The sequence below is a fragment of the Ochotona curzoniae genome, unplaced genomic scaffold (genome assembly GCF_017591425.1).
Source record: "Ochotona curzoniae isolate NIBS_2020 unplaced genomic scaffold, NIBS_Ocur_1.0 contig_430, whole genome shotgun sequence".
Lineage (NCBI taxonomy): Eukaryota > Metazoa > Chordata > Mammalia > Lagomorpha > Ochotonidae > Ochotona > Ochotona curzoniae.
This window is the reverse complement of record NW_024466219.1, coordinates 13,977,236-13,990,583: the sequence shown is the minus strand read 5'-3', so window position 1 is coordinate 13,990,583 and position 13,348 is coordinate 13,977,236. Positions and strand designations below refer to the sequence as shown.

The 13,348-nt window shown below is 53.8% G+C and overlaps 1 protein-coding gene across 1 annotated transcript in view; it reads right to left on the bottom strand.

Moving 5' to 3' along the window:
* ATP2B4 (ATPase plasma membrane Ca2+ transporting 4) overlaps positions 1–13,348 on the bottom strand; it is an 86,477-nt gene that overhangs the window by 34,889 nt on the left and 38,240 nt on the right. Inside the window, exon 2 of the mRNA XM_040985482.1 lies at positions 7,595–8,268. Coding sequence (XP_040841416.1) covers positions 7,595–7,787 — 193 coding nt within the window. The 5' untranslated portion in view covers positions 7,788–8,268. The remainder of the gene's footprint in view (positions 1–7,594; positions 8,269–13,348) is intronic.

The following is a 13,348-nucleotide window of genomic DNA, read 5'->3' as shown; positions in this document are numbered from 1 at the left end:
GTGGGGCTGGGAGGGCAGCAACGTGAAAAGACTTGCCAGCCAAAGGAGGCAGCAGAATCAATTACAAGTGGTCCTGGGCAGTCATTTCTTGGGCCTGGTGGGAAGGCATCAGAATGTCTTTCCCAGAAGCCCAGTGCTGGTGGCCTAGTGGCTCAAGTCCTTGCCTTGCATGTGCCAGGATCCCATAGGGGCACCAATTTGTGTCCGGTGGCCCTGCTTCCCATCCTGCTTGTGGCCTGGTAAGGCAATAGAAGACAGCCCAAAGCCTTGGGATCCTGCACCCACGTGGGAGACCCAGAAGAAGCTGTGGGCTCCTGGCTTTGGTTCAGTTCAGTTCCAGCCACTGTGGCCACTTGGGGAGTGAATCAGCAGAAGGAAGATCTTATCTTTGGTTCTCCTCCCCTCTGTATATCTGACTTTCCAAAAAAAAATTTAAATAAATCTTTTTAAAAAATGTCCTGCCCGAGCAAACCCTGACCAGGACATGAGGGGAAAGAGTTCCTTAAAGCCCACACTGGGCTCCGTGGTGCGCGCACACACGGCGCCTGCTGCCCACCAAGTGCTATTCTCCCATGCTGTGCAAAGCACCCTCCCCACTTCAGCATCTCCGGCTTAACACGCCCACGGCCTGGAGAGGAGCACTCGCCTCTACCCGCCAGACTCCCAGCCCTGAGGGAGGGAGCTGCCAGCTCAAGGTCATGACAGGAGGACAAGGGACTGGCAGGACCAGGCTCCTTTCTGGTCCATACAGCCTGGCTGAGGTAGGCATCTCCCTGGGGCGGGGGGGCCTCTTTGTTTCTAGCGTGACCCCCCTCCTTTTTTTTTTTTTTAATTCCAACTCTGGCACAGGCCAGAGAAAGCTCCCAGCACGCCCTCCTGTCGCCTTCTGCTCTGCCACCTTCTCACGCAATGCCAGCCTGTGCTACCATCCAGTGTCACATTCCTGGCGCTCACACCTTCGAGCTAAATAAAGAGAGCCAAAGCCCCACTTGCAAGGGGGAGATGCGCTGTCCGCCTCAGCCATCTTCTTCCCACTCCCAGCCGATGGCTCAATGCAAGACCAAAACCCAAGCCTCACTCAAAAATGCTTGCAAGCATGGCTGCTGAGCTGCTCGAGAAATGCACACAAGAGGATCTGGGAACAAAGCAGGGAGGGCTTGGAATCTCCCTGGGAGCTTAGCCATCTCCTCCCCACTGGCCCTGCCTGGCTCTGAGCAAGGAGCAGCTGGGCAGGAGACAACTGCAGAGCCTGTGGTGGCTAGGTCGGAAAGAGAAAGCCCATGACTGTCATACACTGCGGGCCTATCGCAGCCCTAGGCGTGTCACTCCAACCAGACGGGCTGCAGCCTGGACTTCCCCAAAGGCAGCAATGCCAGAGGGATGCACTGTCACTCTTCTGTGTCCCCCAACCCCTCGACCCCGACCATAGTATTCCCGCGAGGCAGCTGTGGGGCTGGCTGTCTGGGCTCTGCTGCCCACCCCTACTCTGCTTTCCCTGCCACCTCCCAAGATCTTCTTTTGACCTGAGTTCCCCACTTTTAAACGAGTGCACCCGGGGTGAAAGACAGAGAAAACCACAGAACATCTGTCTTTGTGCCCATGCTCCGGTTGCTTTGAGGAGTACTTCCCTTGTAGAGCTGGGCTGAGAGCTCTAGGCAGCAGCTACAGGATGGGACAGACAGCATGAAGAGGCAAAGGAAGATGCACAGGGGTCGTGCCGCTATCCTCAGATCAGAAGCTCCTAAAATTGGGTACTCCAGCGAAGGGTAGGGAAAAATCCTCCAAGAAGCCAGTGGCCCACTTCCCTGTCCCTTCTGTTCCACTCCACCTTCCTGGCCTAGTCACCCACATCCCCCAGGACTGGCATTCCCTGGGGTAGTGGTCTCTAAGGGGACTATAGGAAGTGGCTACCAGAATGTTTCAAACAAATATTTTATGTATCGATTTTCATCTTATTTGAAAGACAGAGATTTTCCATCTGACAGTTCACTCCCCACAGGTGTGACTCAATCTGGGTCTCCCTGATGGATGGCAGAGACCCCAGAACTTGAACCATCAGCTGCTGTCCCCCAAAGCCCACATTAGCAGGAAGCTGTATTGGAAGCTAAGGAGCTAGAACTCGAGGCTGGAACTCCACTATCAGATGTGGACACCCCGAGCAGTAAATGCCCGTCTCTAGAACTTCTATTATCCTAGGCACGTGTATATTTGTGTATTTTACATTACAAATAACACTCCCATGCTGAAAGTACTAACAGCAATATGGTGTTGGTGAACATTCACAGGAGACACGTGCTTGAATTTTTTCCAGATTGAGGATGCTCCTAGAAATTTCCATTGGTCATACTGAGGACGAGCCCAGTCCCATGCCTAGCTTGGGTGCAAAAGGGACAGTTATTAGTCCAACATGCCTCAAGGAGGCATGGTGACAGGTACAAAGTTAAACCCCAGAGATCATTAAGTGACAGCTAAATCCTGAGGCTAATGAAACAAAGTTGTAACTTGGGGGCTTTCATATAACAGTATACCTTCCTTCCTTCTTCTCCCCACATTACTCCCCGGGGACCCTCAGCTCCCTAAACCCTGCATGCTTAGGCAGTACCGCTCACAGTACCCTGCATGCTTAGGCAGTACTGCTCACAGTACCCTGCATGCTTAGGCAGTACCGCTCACAGTACCCTGCATGCTTAGGCAGTACCGCTCACAGTACCCTGCATGCTTAGGCAGTACCGCTCACAGTACCCTGCATGTTTAGGCAGTACTGTGTACACTACCCTGTATGATGTCCTGCTATGCAGTGATCATGGGAGGTGAGGCGGTGGAGGGCAGAGAGGCTCACTTTTGATAGAACATTTGGGCAGAGGTAGCACTGCCCTCAGGGCATGACCTAGGCCATACCTACATGACACAGGGGTTTAAGCCCCCTTCCCCTGCACCCTTTCAGGGAGTCCCCACACGGTGTGCTCGCAGAGTGCTGTGTTCTTCCCCACCTAGCCCTGCGGCCATGTTTCTGAGTCGGCTTTCAGCTCTAGGCAGCTCGCTAGCCTGCAGAAGTTGTCTGGAATGGGAGACTGGCTGTTAGGTTCATCACTGTGTCCCCAGCTCAAGTTCAAGTTCTCAGTAGCCCATGGTCAGTCCCTCAACTCTGCAGAGAACAGAGGTGGAAGGGCACAGAAGGAACATGAAGCACAAGGTCCCAAGCACATCCTTCCAGATTCAGATTGCACACAATGGCCTTTCGGGAGAAAGCCCCGGTGAGCAGCCTGAGTTCCCTTTCTTCGTCCTCTCTGGTCCAGCCAAGCGCTGGTCCAGCTTCTCCTTGGAAACCATCATCCTCCGCCCTCCTCCTTCCCAGCAGGGCAGCATAGCTGACAGCCAGGCAGAAGGCTCTCTCACCCAGAGTCAACCAGTCCTGCCTAAATGCTAGGGAGACAGAGAGGGAGGGGAGCCATGCTTCTGCATAAGCCACAGCTGATTCTCCAGACTCACCAAAGAGTTCTGCTCACAAGGCCGTAAGACACCTCGGGGAACAGCTCAGAGGCTAAGAACCAGGACTGGGGTGTGGGTAGGTGAACTGTGGGGCGGCGGTCAGACTGATTCCACATGGGAATGCCTGGTTTGAGTCCCAGATAACTAACTTTGGTCCAGCTTCCTGGGAAGTGGCAAGTGATGGCTCAAGAACTTGAATCCTTGCCAAAATGGAGGTTTGGCTTTCAGCTCTGGCTTGGCCCAGCAGACAGCTGCAAGCATCTGGAGACGGAACCAGTGGATGGAAGATCTCTCTGTGTCTGTCTGTCTGCCTTTCAAATAAGGATGATGATGATGATGATGAGAAAACCTATCTTCTAGCTGATGTCAACCAAACTTCTCAGGTCCCTGGGAACTGAAGAGAGGATGCAGGCAGGAAAGGAGAGAGAAACAGCAAAGGGAAGGGGCTGAGACGTTGAAATGGGGGAAAGATGCAAACCCAAAGGCTTCCCATGGCATAAAATTCTCAGCTCTTCCCTCCTGGTAAACCCAGGGCAACGTGGCCTGCTTGGGAGCTCCGGCTCACTCTTGCATCTCTGCCTTGGTTTACACACAGCCAGAGATAGGCACCTTTCCTCACTTAGATTTAAGCACAGGGCCTCCTCTGCCTCTCTTCTCGTTTCTCTGAATTCCCAAAGCTCCTTCCCTGTGTTTCTCTCAGCTTTGTCTCTGGGTTTTTCACAGTGGACCCAGACCCCAGCTGATCCCAGCCAGCTCTCACTCCTACTCCAACCAACACATTCCCAGGGACACAACAGTAACACAACACTGGGTCACAAGCTGACATTTTATCAGGCAATGAAATGAAAAACAGCTTTAAAAAATTATCTATCTATCTGACAGCAGGTGAGAGAGAAGGAGGGATTGCTTTTTCTCCCATTGGCAGGTTCACTCCCCAAACACCTGCGACAGGCAAGGCTGTGGCAGGCCAAAGCCGGATTCCCCTCCCCCTGTCTGCTTCTCCTGGAATGGGAGGCAGAGTTGGGACTCAAAGCCCAGACACTCCAAACAGGGTCTGAGAACCTCAAGTGACATCTTTTCCCCCACACCAGATGTGCACCTGGTGTGTGACCCATGTCTGAGGTCCCCTGGGCTAGAGCTCAGCCAGATGAGCAGCAGAAAATGGGAACTTTTGCGTCACATTCTACCTAGTGGGTGACGTAAGGCAAGTCATTCAAACCCCTTTAGCCTGCAGAGGGAGAGAGAGGGAGAGAAAGAGAGAGAGAAAAGACGAAGGAGGAGGAGGAGGAAGAGGAAAAGGAGGAGGAAGAGGGAGGGAGGGAGGGAGATGAGCTTTCATCTGCCTTCAGAATGGCATAAATCTGGGAAAACCAACCGTGTTAGTCAGAAATGTTGTCCCTGACCCCTGTCGTCGGTGGTCAGATCCACATTCTGGGTCCTCAGAGAGTTGCAGATCAGACTCCAGGCACCAACCTCCCTGGTCTCACATCACCGTAGTTGCCAACCTACAGCCTTCAGGCACTGTAGAGACATCTTTATTCTTATTCTGCATCTATAGGAGGGCCTCCCACAGGACACAGAGTCACGCCAGACGCCTCAGTGTGGTCCTCTGTGCACAGCAGCTTTTTATAGCCACAGCACCTGCCTTCGGCCACTCTGCCTCCACCTGCCCAGCTCAGCAGCCCAGCAGCACCCTCGGGCTGCAAGCAGACTCCTGGGTCTTGGCTGGTCAATGTCTCTTTGTCCCTGGCCCTTTATTATCCTACACATGGAGCAGATACTTTTTGGCACCGGGGCTCAACATGTCTTTCCCTGGGCCCAGCACGATGGCTCAGTGGCTAAATCCTCACCTTGTAAGCACTGAGGTCCCATATGGGTGTTGATTAAAGTCCTAGCTACTCCACTTCCCATACCGCTCCTTGCATATGGCCTAGAAAAGCAGTCGAGGATGGCCCAAAGCCTTGGGACCTTGCACCCGCGTGGGAGACCGCGAGGAAGCTCCTGGCTCCTGGCTTCGGATTGGCTTAGCTCTGGCTGTTGCAGCCACTTGGGGACTGAACCAACAGATGGAAGATCTTTCTCTTGGACTCTCCTGCTCTCTGTTAATCTGATCTGCCTTCCCAATAAATCTTTCAAAAAAAAGAAATGTTTCCCTATACCCTGCTACCGCAGCTCCAGGATGAGTCTTGCATGAAAACAGACCAGGACACACCCCCCCACACACACACACTCATTCATTCATTCTCATATTCTCTCTCTCATGATCTGAGGAAGCAGAGGAGTGACCACGGACTGCTGTGCCAGTGGTAGGAGTTTTGGGATAGAACCACAGCCAGGATGTGTAGCGAGAGGGGGTGACTTTCAACTGTAGGATAGCAACCATGTCAGGGAAGGTCCAAGATCACTGGGTGTCCAGTTCTGCAGCAACAGTAGACTGGATGCTGGTCTTTGGGGACGGGATCTCTCTGGGAAGCAGGCAGTGACTAGTGGCCAATACAGCTACAGAAGTGACTAGATAAAAGGACAAGTAGAGGAGGGGCAGCCCATGGCTGAGAGACGGTCATCGGAAGGCAGATTGGAGCTGTGCGGAAGCAAGCCATCGCTCCCGTCCTCGCTGAGCCTGCGGTTGAGGAGGTGGATGGGGACTAAATTCCCCAAGTGTCATTCTGCAGGCACAGGGACAGACAGCACCCCTTTGACACCTGTGTTCCAGGGCATGGCTTCAGATATTACAAAGGTACACACAGTATGATTTAGTTTGTGTAACTGTGCATGCAGGGTATTACCAACCGTTCTTGCGAGGGAGAAGCAGGCTCAGGGAGGCGGGCTATTCAGTAAGGGGTGCAGGGAATATCTGAACATGATGCCTACGAGGCAGCAAACTGAATTCTAGGAATCCCCTTAGGAAGGAAAATAAGATACAAAAACTCTGTACAGATGCTGAGGTCACACTAACCCTTTTTCATCCTAAACAGGGTAGACCCCAAGGAGAGCTCTGAAATAGGAGACTGTGAGAAGCCATGGGCCAGTAAAGAACAGGAACCTTGCTCCATCTCATGCTACCCCGCCAAGACTGCCTGACCAGGCGAGAATCTGCTGTAAAGAATACTAAAGTCATGAAAAGCCAAAAAGCTGAAGTTTCCATTTGCTTCCTTTCTACATTTTTTGATCAGGCAAAATTTCATCAGTCCCTGGTACACTGGGCAGCTGGGCTGTGCTAGGCAAGAATGAAGCTGGATTTTTCATTCTCTTCTTTGATTCGATTAAGAAGAGCTATATTAAAAGTGCCTCAAGCATGGTTGGAAAACAAAAGCAAAAAACATCTGTAACTCTGACAGCAAACAATGGCATCCAAAGATGTGGTGGGTACAACCATATACCCATCCTGGGGCAAATGGACTTATTCATTCCGTACACTTCCTATCGGCCACTGCCCCCATGACGCTCCAAGATCGGCATGGGTGAGAATTCCATCTTACACTCTTAGAGACTGTTATAGAACAAGGAACTACATTCTGTAGTAGCCAATGCCTTTACACCATCCACACTGGTAAGCGAGATACCCTCCATCATGCACATGGGCATAGAGGAAAGAGAGAAAACAGGACAACAGCCACCAGTGATTACCACACTAGGGCTGGGGAGGACAGAGCTCTCCATGCCCCAGACTGTTCTCTCAGACCAGCCAGGTCTTCAGCAATGTGCCTCCACCAGAAGTTGAGAGGTTGTTCTTCTGGTGTCCTAGCCATGCTTGCCCAGTGCTGCCCAGCCCTGGCCTCAGCCCAGCCATGGCTCTAGTCCCAGTGCTGGCCCTCAGACCAACCCTAGTCCCGGCCCTGGCCCTGGCCACAGTCCTAGCCCCAGCCCTGGCCCCGGCCCCACCACAGACCTGGCCCCAGTCCTGGTCCTGGCCCCAGCCCCGCCACAGCCCTGGCCATAGACCCGACATAGCCACAGCCCTGGCTCTAGCCACAGACCCACCACAGTCCTAGCCCCAGCCTTGGCCCCGCCCCAGCTCTGGCCCCGGCCCTGGCCCCAGCCCCGGGCCCCAGCCCTGCCACAGTCCCAGCCCTAGCCCCAGCCCCAGCCCAACCCCGGTCTTTACCTTCCACAGGGGAGGTTTTTAGTCGACTGCAGAGGTTCTGGACTCCTCCATACTGGACGTTGATCTGGGTCACTGCATCGGTGGACCGCAGCTCCATGAGCTTCCTCAGGTCCATGAGCGTGCAGCCAAAGTCTCCTTCATGAGGCTCGGCCAGCGAGTTGGCTGGCAGAGCATGTTCTGATGGGTTCGTCATTTTGCCAGCTGTTACCAAGCCCCTAGCCCAGTCAAGGGGTGGAGGGGTCTCCCCTTCAACAGGTGGGCGTCTTCTGCTTCCCAGTCCCTTTTAGTCGCACTTCTTGCTGCTCTTGGGACCCTGTCAGGAGACAGACCTGCTGTCTTGTGCAATACACTCCACAGCAGCAACCCCGAGTCTAGTTCTTCTCTTCAGGAGGAAGGTTGGCAGTGAGAGGAGGAAGAAGCTGGGGGAACCAAGTGGAAGCCGGACGTTCGTGTCACAATGATTGGTGTCCCCAGGTGGGGATGATGTGGTGGACCGGGGTAGATAGGTTCCTAGCTCAGACCGACTTGCCCAGACAGAGGTATAAACAGGACGTACACGTTACCATGGAGGCAACCTTAGCAACAACCAGCAACTGCGGTGGTTGAACAGCAGCAGGAAGAGGAGGAGGAGAAGGAAGAGGAGGGCTTCCTGGATACCGATGACAACCAGATCTCTGGAAGAAAGATTCAGAGACAAAAAGAAACAATTAGAGTGGCCACAAGGATCCAGCATCTGCCAGGACACAAGGTACCCATCCCAGCACTGGGGCTTGGGTGACAGTTGGTGTCTGAATTGAACTGATAGCTGGGGCCCCAGTTGAGTCAGATGACTCAGGAGAGGCCCTTGGTCTCTTGGTAAACTCTCAGGTCTGTAAGGTATTTCAGAGACACCCTGGTCTTCACACCTCCCAAACAAAGCAACACAGCATCATTAACATGGATAGGAAAGGTTGCACGCTTCATGGCTCTATGGCTCCACACTCTCCCTGTCTGTGTGAGGGCCTTGAAGCAGGCTTCTTGAGTTTGACTTCAATGTGTAACCGGTGAGAAGGCATCAGGGAAAGGAGTCCCAACTTGAGCAATGTGGCCAGCAGCCTGCCAAGCAGGTGCCCTTCTCCACGTCCTACCTTCTTCCCGGTTCCCAACACACACACTCACAGACCAGATGCCTGCCAGGGCTTCCGAGAAGACAGCATCCATCCACATGGATATTCTGCACGAGTCAGCCAGTCCAGCACCAAAAGTTTTGGTCTTGAGGCTTTTGGGAGAAGAGCAAAGTTCTCTGGCAATTGGCAATGCAGGATGCCCCCCGCCCCAACCTTTTTAAATGGAGGAGACAGAAGAAACTGAGCAGGAAAGACAGTGAGGCTCATGGCTGTGAGTGTGGTTGCTTCTCCAGGTTGGAGGGATAAGACAGCCAACAACGCAGACAGGGCAGAGGGGCCCCTCCAGCACCGTCTGCGGCAGGCGAGTCTGCATGTGAGTGCGCACTGAGGTCTCCAACCAGCCCAATGGAAGCAGGGTGCATCCGATGCCTGGGAGGGAGGCACCGTCTGCATTCCTGCTCACCCAGGCTGGGAGTGGGGGTGGAGCCACCTGCAGGGGAGGGCACCCAGAACTGAAGAGGGAAAGGCTCCCCCTCAATCCCCTGGGCCCCTTTATCAGCTGTGTGTCCTGCAGAAGCAATGGCCACTCCGCCACTGTTCAAATGACAAAGGGCTCTTCCAGGGCCCAACCCAACTGACCTGAGTTCAGTTAGCAGGGGTGGCAAGGGGCTTGGCTGGGCTGACATGCCTACATCCTGAAGGCGGACCAGGACACACAGGTGGCCTCAGAGGACACTGCATCCAAGATCCCCACTCCACTTTGTCCTGTTTCTCACGGGGCCAAGTAGGATAGATGGCATCATACCCCTTCCTCTCATAAGGCACTCCCTGTTGCTTCTCCTATCCATCGATTTTTTTTGTCACTACTTTGGCAGAGCAAGCAGGGATGTGTGCCACACTCCCTTTTCAGATGTCATCAGGGAACCTTGGAGGACAAGGTCTAGGAAGCACGTGAGGCACAGGTCAGACTCCCCCTCCCCCATGCAGGCTGGCACAGGAAAAGGCAGCAAGTAGTCCCCTTACAGTGGCAGTGTCACTTACCCAGGAAGGCGGGGGCAGCGAGACCAGAGTGTAAGACACTGAGAGAGGAGGAGGCCATAGCCATGATTTTATTAGGGCACATCGATAGCACTGTTCTTTTTAAATTAATATTCTTGTTCATCTCTTGCCCAATTTATAAATTAAATTTTATTATGGATATGCACAGATAGGAAAAAAACATGGCAGTCACAGGGCTTTGTCCATTCTGAGGTCCCAGAGTCCTCTGGGGGCCTTGGAACATGTTCCTGTGGACAGAGAGCCAGTTCAGCCTCTCTTTCAAGCCTGGAGGGAGCATGTGTACATGTCCATGTGTGCATGTGTGTGCCTGTGTATGTATGTGTGCATGTGTGTGCATGTGGTGGGGCAGCAGTGGCTGTAGCAGCATCTTAAACCCTACATAGAGCTATTACACCTTCTAAGAGGATGCTGGGACACAGCCCACAGTCTTGCATTGGGAAATGAAGCACCACACCTTTTCCGTCCCTATCTGCCTCAGGAGGCCAAGCATTTTCCACCACTTCCCCTCCCCCCCCCCCAGTTTGGTTTTGTTCTGGGTCCCCAGTGCCTGCAGAACCTGCACACAGCTCCTACTCATTTACACTCAGAACTGGAGTCACCTCTGACCTTGCCTCCCCAGGGCCCAGTCCCGCCCACCCTGAATGAATGAGCCTCTACCTCACATTACCGACCAGGTGCATGAGGCTACGCACAGAAAATGAGGTGCCTGGTGTCCAGCTCAGAACGCCTGGGGTGGGACAAAGCTGGGTCTGCTGGTCAGCCACCATGGGATTCATCCCACCAAGCAGAGGACAGCAAATGGCATGTGCCCCTCTGGCTCTCTTTGCCAGGCAGTTCCTACTTCCCCCCAGAAAAGAGAGACTCCTGATGGCAGATGGGTAACAATCACCACTAGGTCATTAGAGCAAAGGAGGTGGTAGACAGGATCTGATGTCCTGAACCTCCCCTGGGATCACCAGAGAGGAGAGACTTCCACCCACAAAGGCATGTGTGGTGGGAAAGTCACTGAGGACAGGAGCGCGTGGGGCTGAGAGCACAGGGGGCGCCTGCCTGCTGCAGGTGGATGCGGAGGCCCACACGCACCAAAGCCAGCGGTATAGGGTGGAGCACAGCTGGCTGGCAGGGTGGGCTCCATGTTGAGAGTGCTCCTGTCACTGCCCAGGCCTCTCTCTCCTCTCTGCGCTCCCAGCCTCCGGAACGTGTGTTTTGTACCACTGCTGAGCTCGCCTGGCCCCTGACCTTATTAGGTAACTAACTGCCAAGGAACACTGGGCAAGTGCTCCCAGCGCCCCCGCCCTGAAGCCGGGCCGGATGCCTGGGAAGACTACCTCTTGTCAGGCCAGATTAGTCACTCTCTTGGGCATTCTGGGTGAGGTATGTGTTCCAGTCTTCTGCCAGCTAAGGGGAGGAGAGGAGAGAGAAGGTCCTTCCACTCCTTCCTCCCACATGACTTTGCCTGCTAAGCTGCTTCGACGATTTCCTCCCAGAGTCTCGTAATCTCACCCCTAGGCTGTGAACGGCATGGGAAGGCAAGGCCCTAAGAACTCTAAAGGGGAGAGTACGGTAGGGGGCCCTTACTGGGGAAGACAAAGCTCCAAGGAGGTCAGGAGTGGTCTGGCTGGGACTGCCCGGTGTCTTCCATGTCACACTTCATTCCGTCCCTGTGTAGGGATACTTCTCGTTTCCTGACATCTCAGAGGCCCTTCCCCATGCTGGCGACTCCAGGGTCAGGAGAACTTCACCTCCATTTAGATCTCTCTCCCCCAGCTACACCAGTCCTGCACCAGGAACCAGGAGGGTACAACAGCCCCTCTCCCATTCCTGAGATGCCCACGACCCAGACCCCATCCTGACTGACAACTGCACCTGCAACTGGGCTCCCTGGCAAGTTTCACAAACAAGAAACTACCAGAGGCAAGAGCATGGCGCCCTGTGCCAGCAAGTCAGCCACAGCAGAGGGACTCTGGGTTTCCTCCAATTGAGTCCAAAGACTCCCTCCACAGGGTGCTAAGAAAGGCATCTGTCCCCACCTAGAGAGAACAGGGCATCTGCTTGTGCAGATAGCAGAGTAAGGTAGAGCCCAAGGGGGGTACGGAGACCACGCAACACATCTCCCCGCCAATGCACCTACTCACTGTAGTGCCACGCATGCAGGCACGCACGGGAGATGGGAGGCGGGAAAACAGGAGGGGCCGGGGCTGATGGCTGCAGGCTGGTGTGGCGCCGCAGACACACCTGCCTGGAATACTAAGTGGCTTTAGTCAACTCTGGCCTCTAGGCACACGCCGCTCCGCTCGGCGGCACAGATGCCTGTGTCCTGCCCTGCCCTGTCTTCCTGGGGCCAAAGGCCTCTGCTCAGTGGCAGACTGGCAGCACCTGGAGGACTCAGTGGCCAGAGACCCAGCAGGCAGCACTCCTGGCCAAGAGGTGAGGGAGGTGAGGGCGGGGAGTGGGGAAGCAGGAACACCTCGGGGAGAGGGAGGCAGGCTGGCCCATGGAGGATGATACGCAGGCCAGGAGGCCCCCCTCCCCCACCACACCCGCTGTCCTGTTTCCTACCCAGAGTCTCACTCCTCTCCAGTGAAGCCCTGCCTCTCTCTCTCTCATCGGGATCACGGGCTGCAAGGGAGGAACTTCATGCTGAGTACCCCCCATGTGCTAACTGCACAATAGGCACTTCATATAATAATTAAGAGTCGTGTGTGTGTGTGTGTGTGTGTTTGTGTGTGTGTGTGTGTGTGTGTGTGAGATATAGAGCCTAGTGCACCAGAGGACAGGGTGGTTGGGCCATGTGCAGTAACATGCAGTAGGAGGGTATTTCAAAAGGTTCGTGAACGACTGGACTGAAAGAGTTTACTTTGGTTGAATACACTTCTTGAAATCCACAGAGTTTTTCCCACGGGTTTTTTTGAACACCACTCATCTGTTTCGCTAAATCCTCACCAACAATCAACCTTCATAGAAGAGCATTCTTGTTTAAAATAAAACATGTTGGGCCCGGCGCGGTGGTGCAGCGGTTAAGGTCCTCGCCTTGCACACTCGGGATCCCATATGGGCACCGGTTCTAATCCCGGCAGCCCCGCTTCCCATCCAGCTCCCTGCCTCTGGCCCGGGAAAGCAGTCGAGGACAGCCCAAAGCTTTGGGACCCCGCACCTATGTGTTATACTTGGAAGAAGTTCCTGGATCCTGGCTTCGGATCGGCATAGCAGTGGCCATTGCGCTCACCTGGGGAGTGAATCATCGGACAGAAGATCTTCCTCTCTGTATATCTGACTTTGTAATAAAAATAAAATAAATCTTAAAAAAAAAGAAATAAAATAAAACATGTTTGGGGCTGATATTGTGGTGTAATAGGTTAAGCTGCTGTCTGTGACAACAGCATCCCGTATAAGCATTGGCTCAAATTCTGCTTGCTCTCCTTCTTCTTCTTTTTTTAAAGATTCGTTTATTTTTATTGGAAAGTGAGATATTACAGAGAAGAGGAGAGAGACAGAATGATCTTCCTTCTGCTGATTAACTCCCCAAGTGCTGCAAAGGCTGGAGCTGAGCCGATCTGAAGCCAGGAGCCAGGAGCTTCTTCCAGGTCTC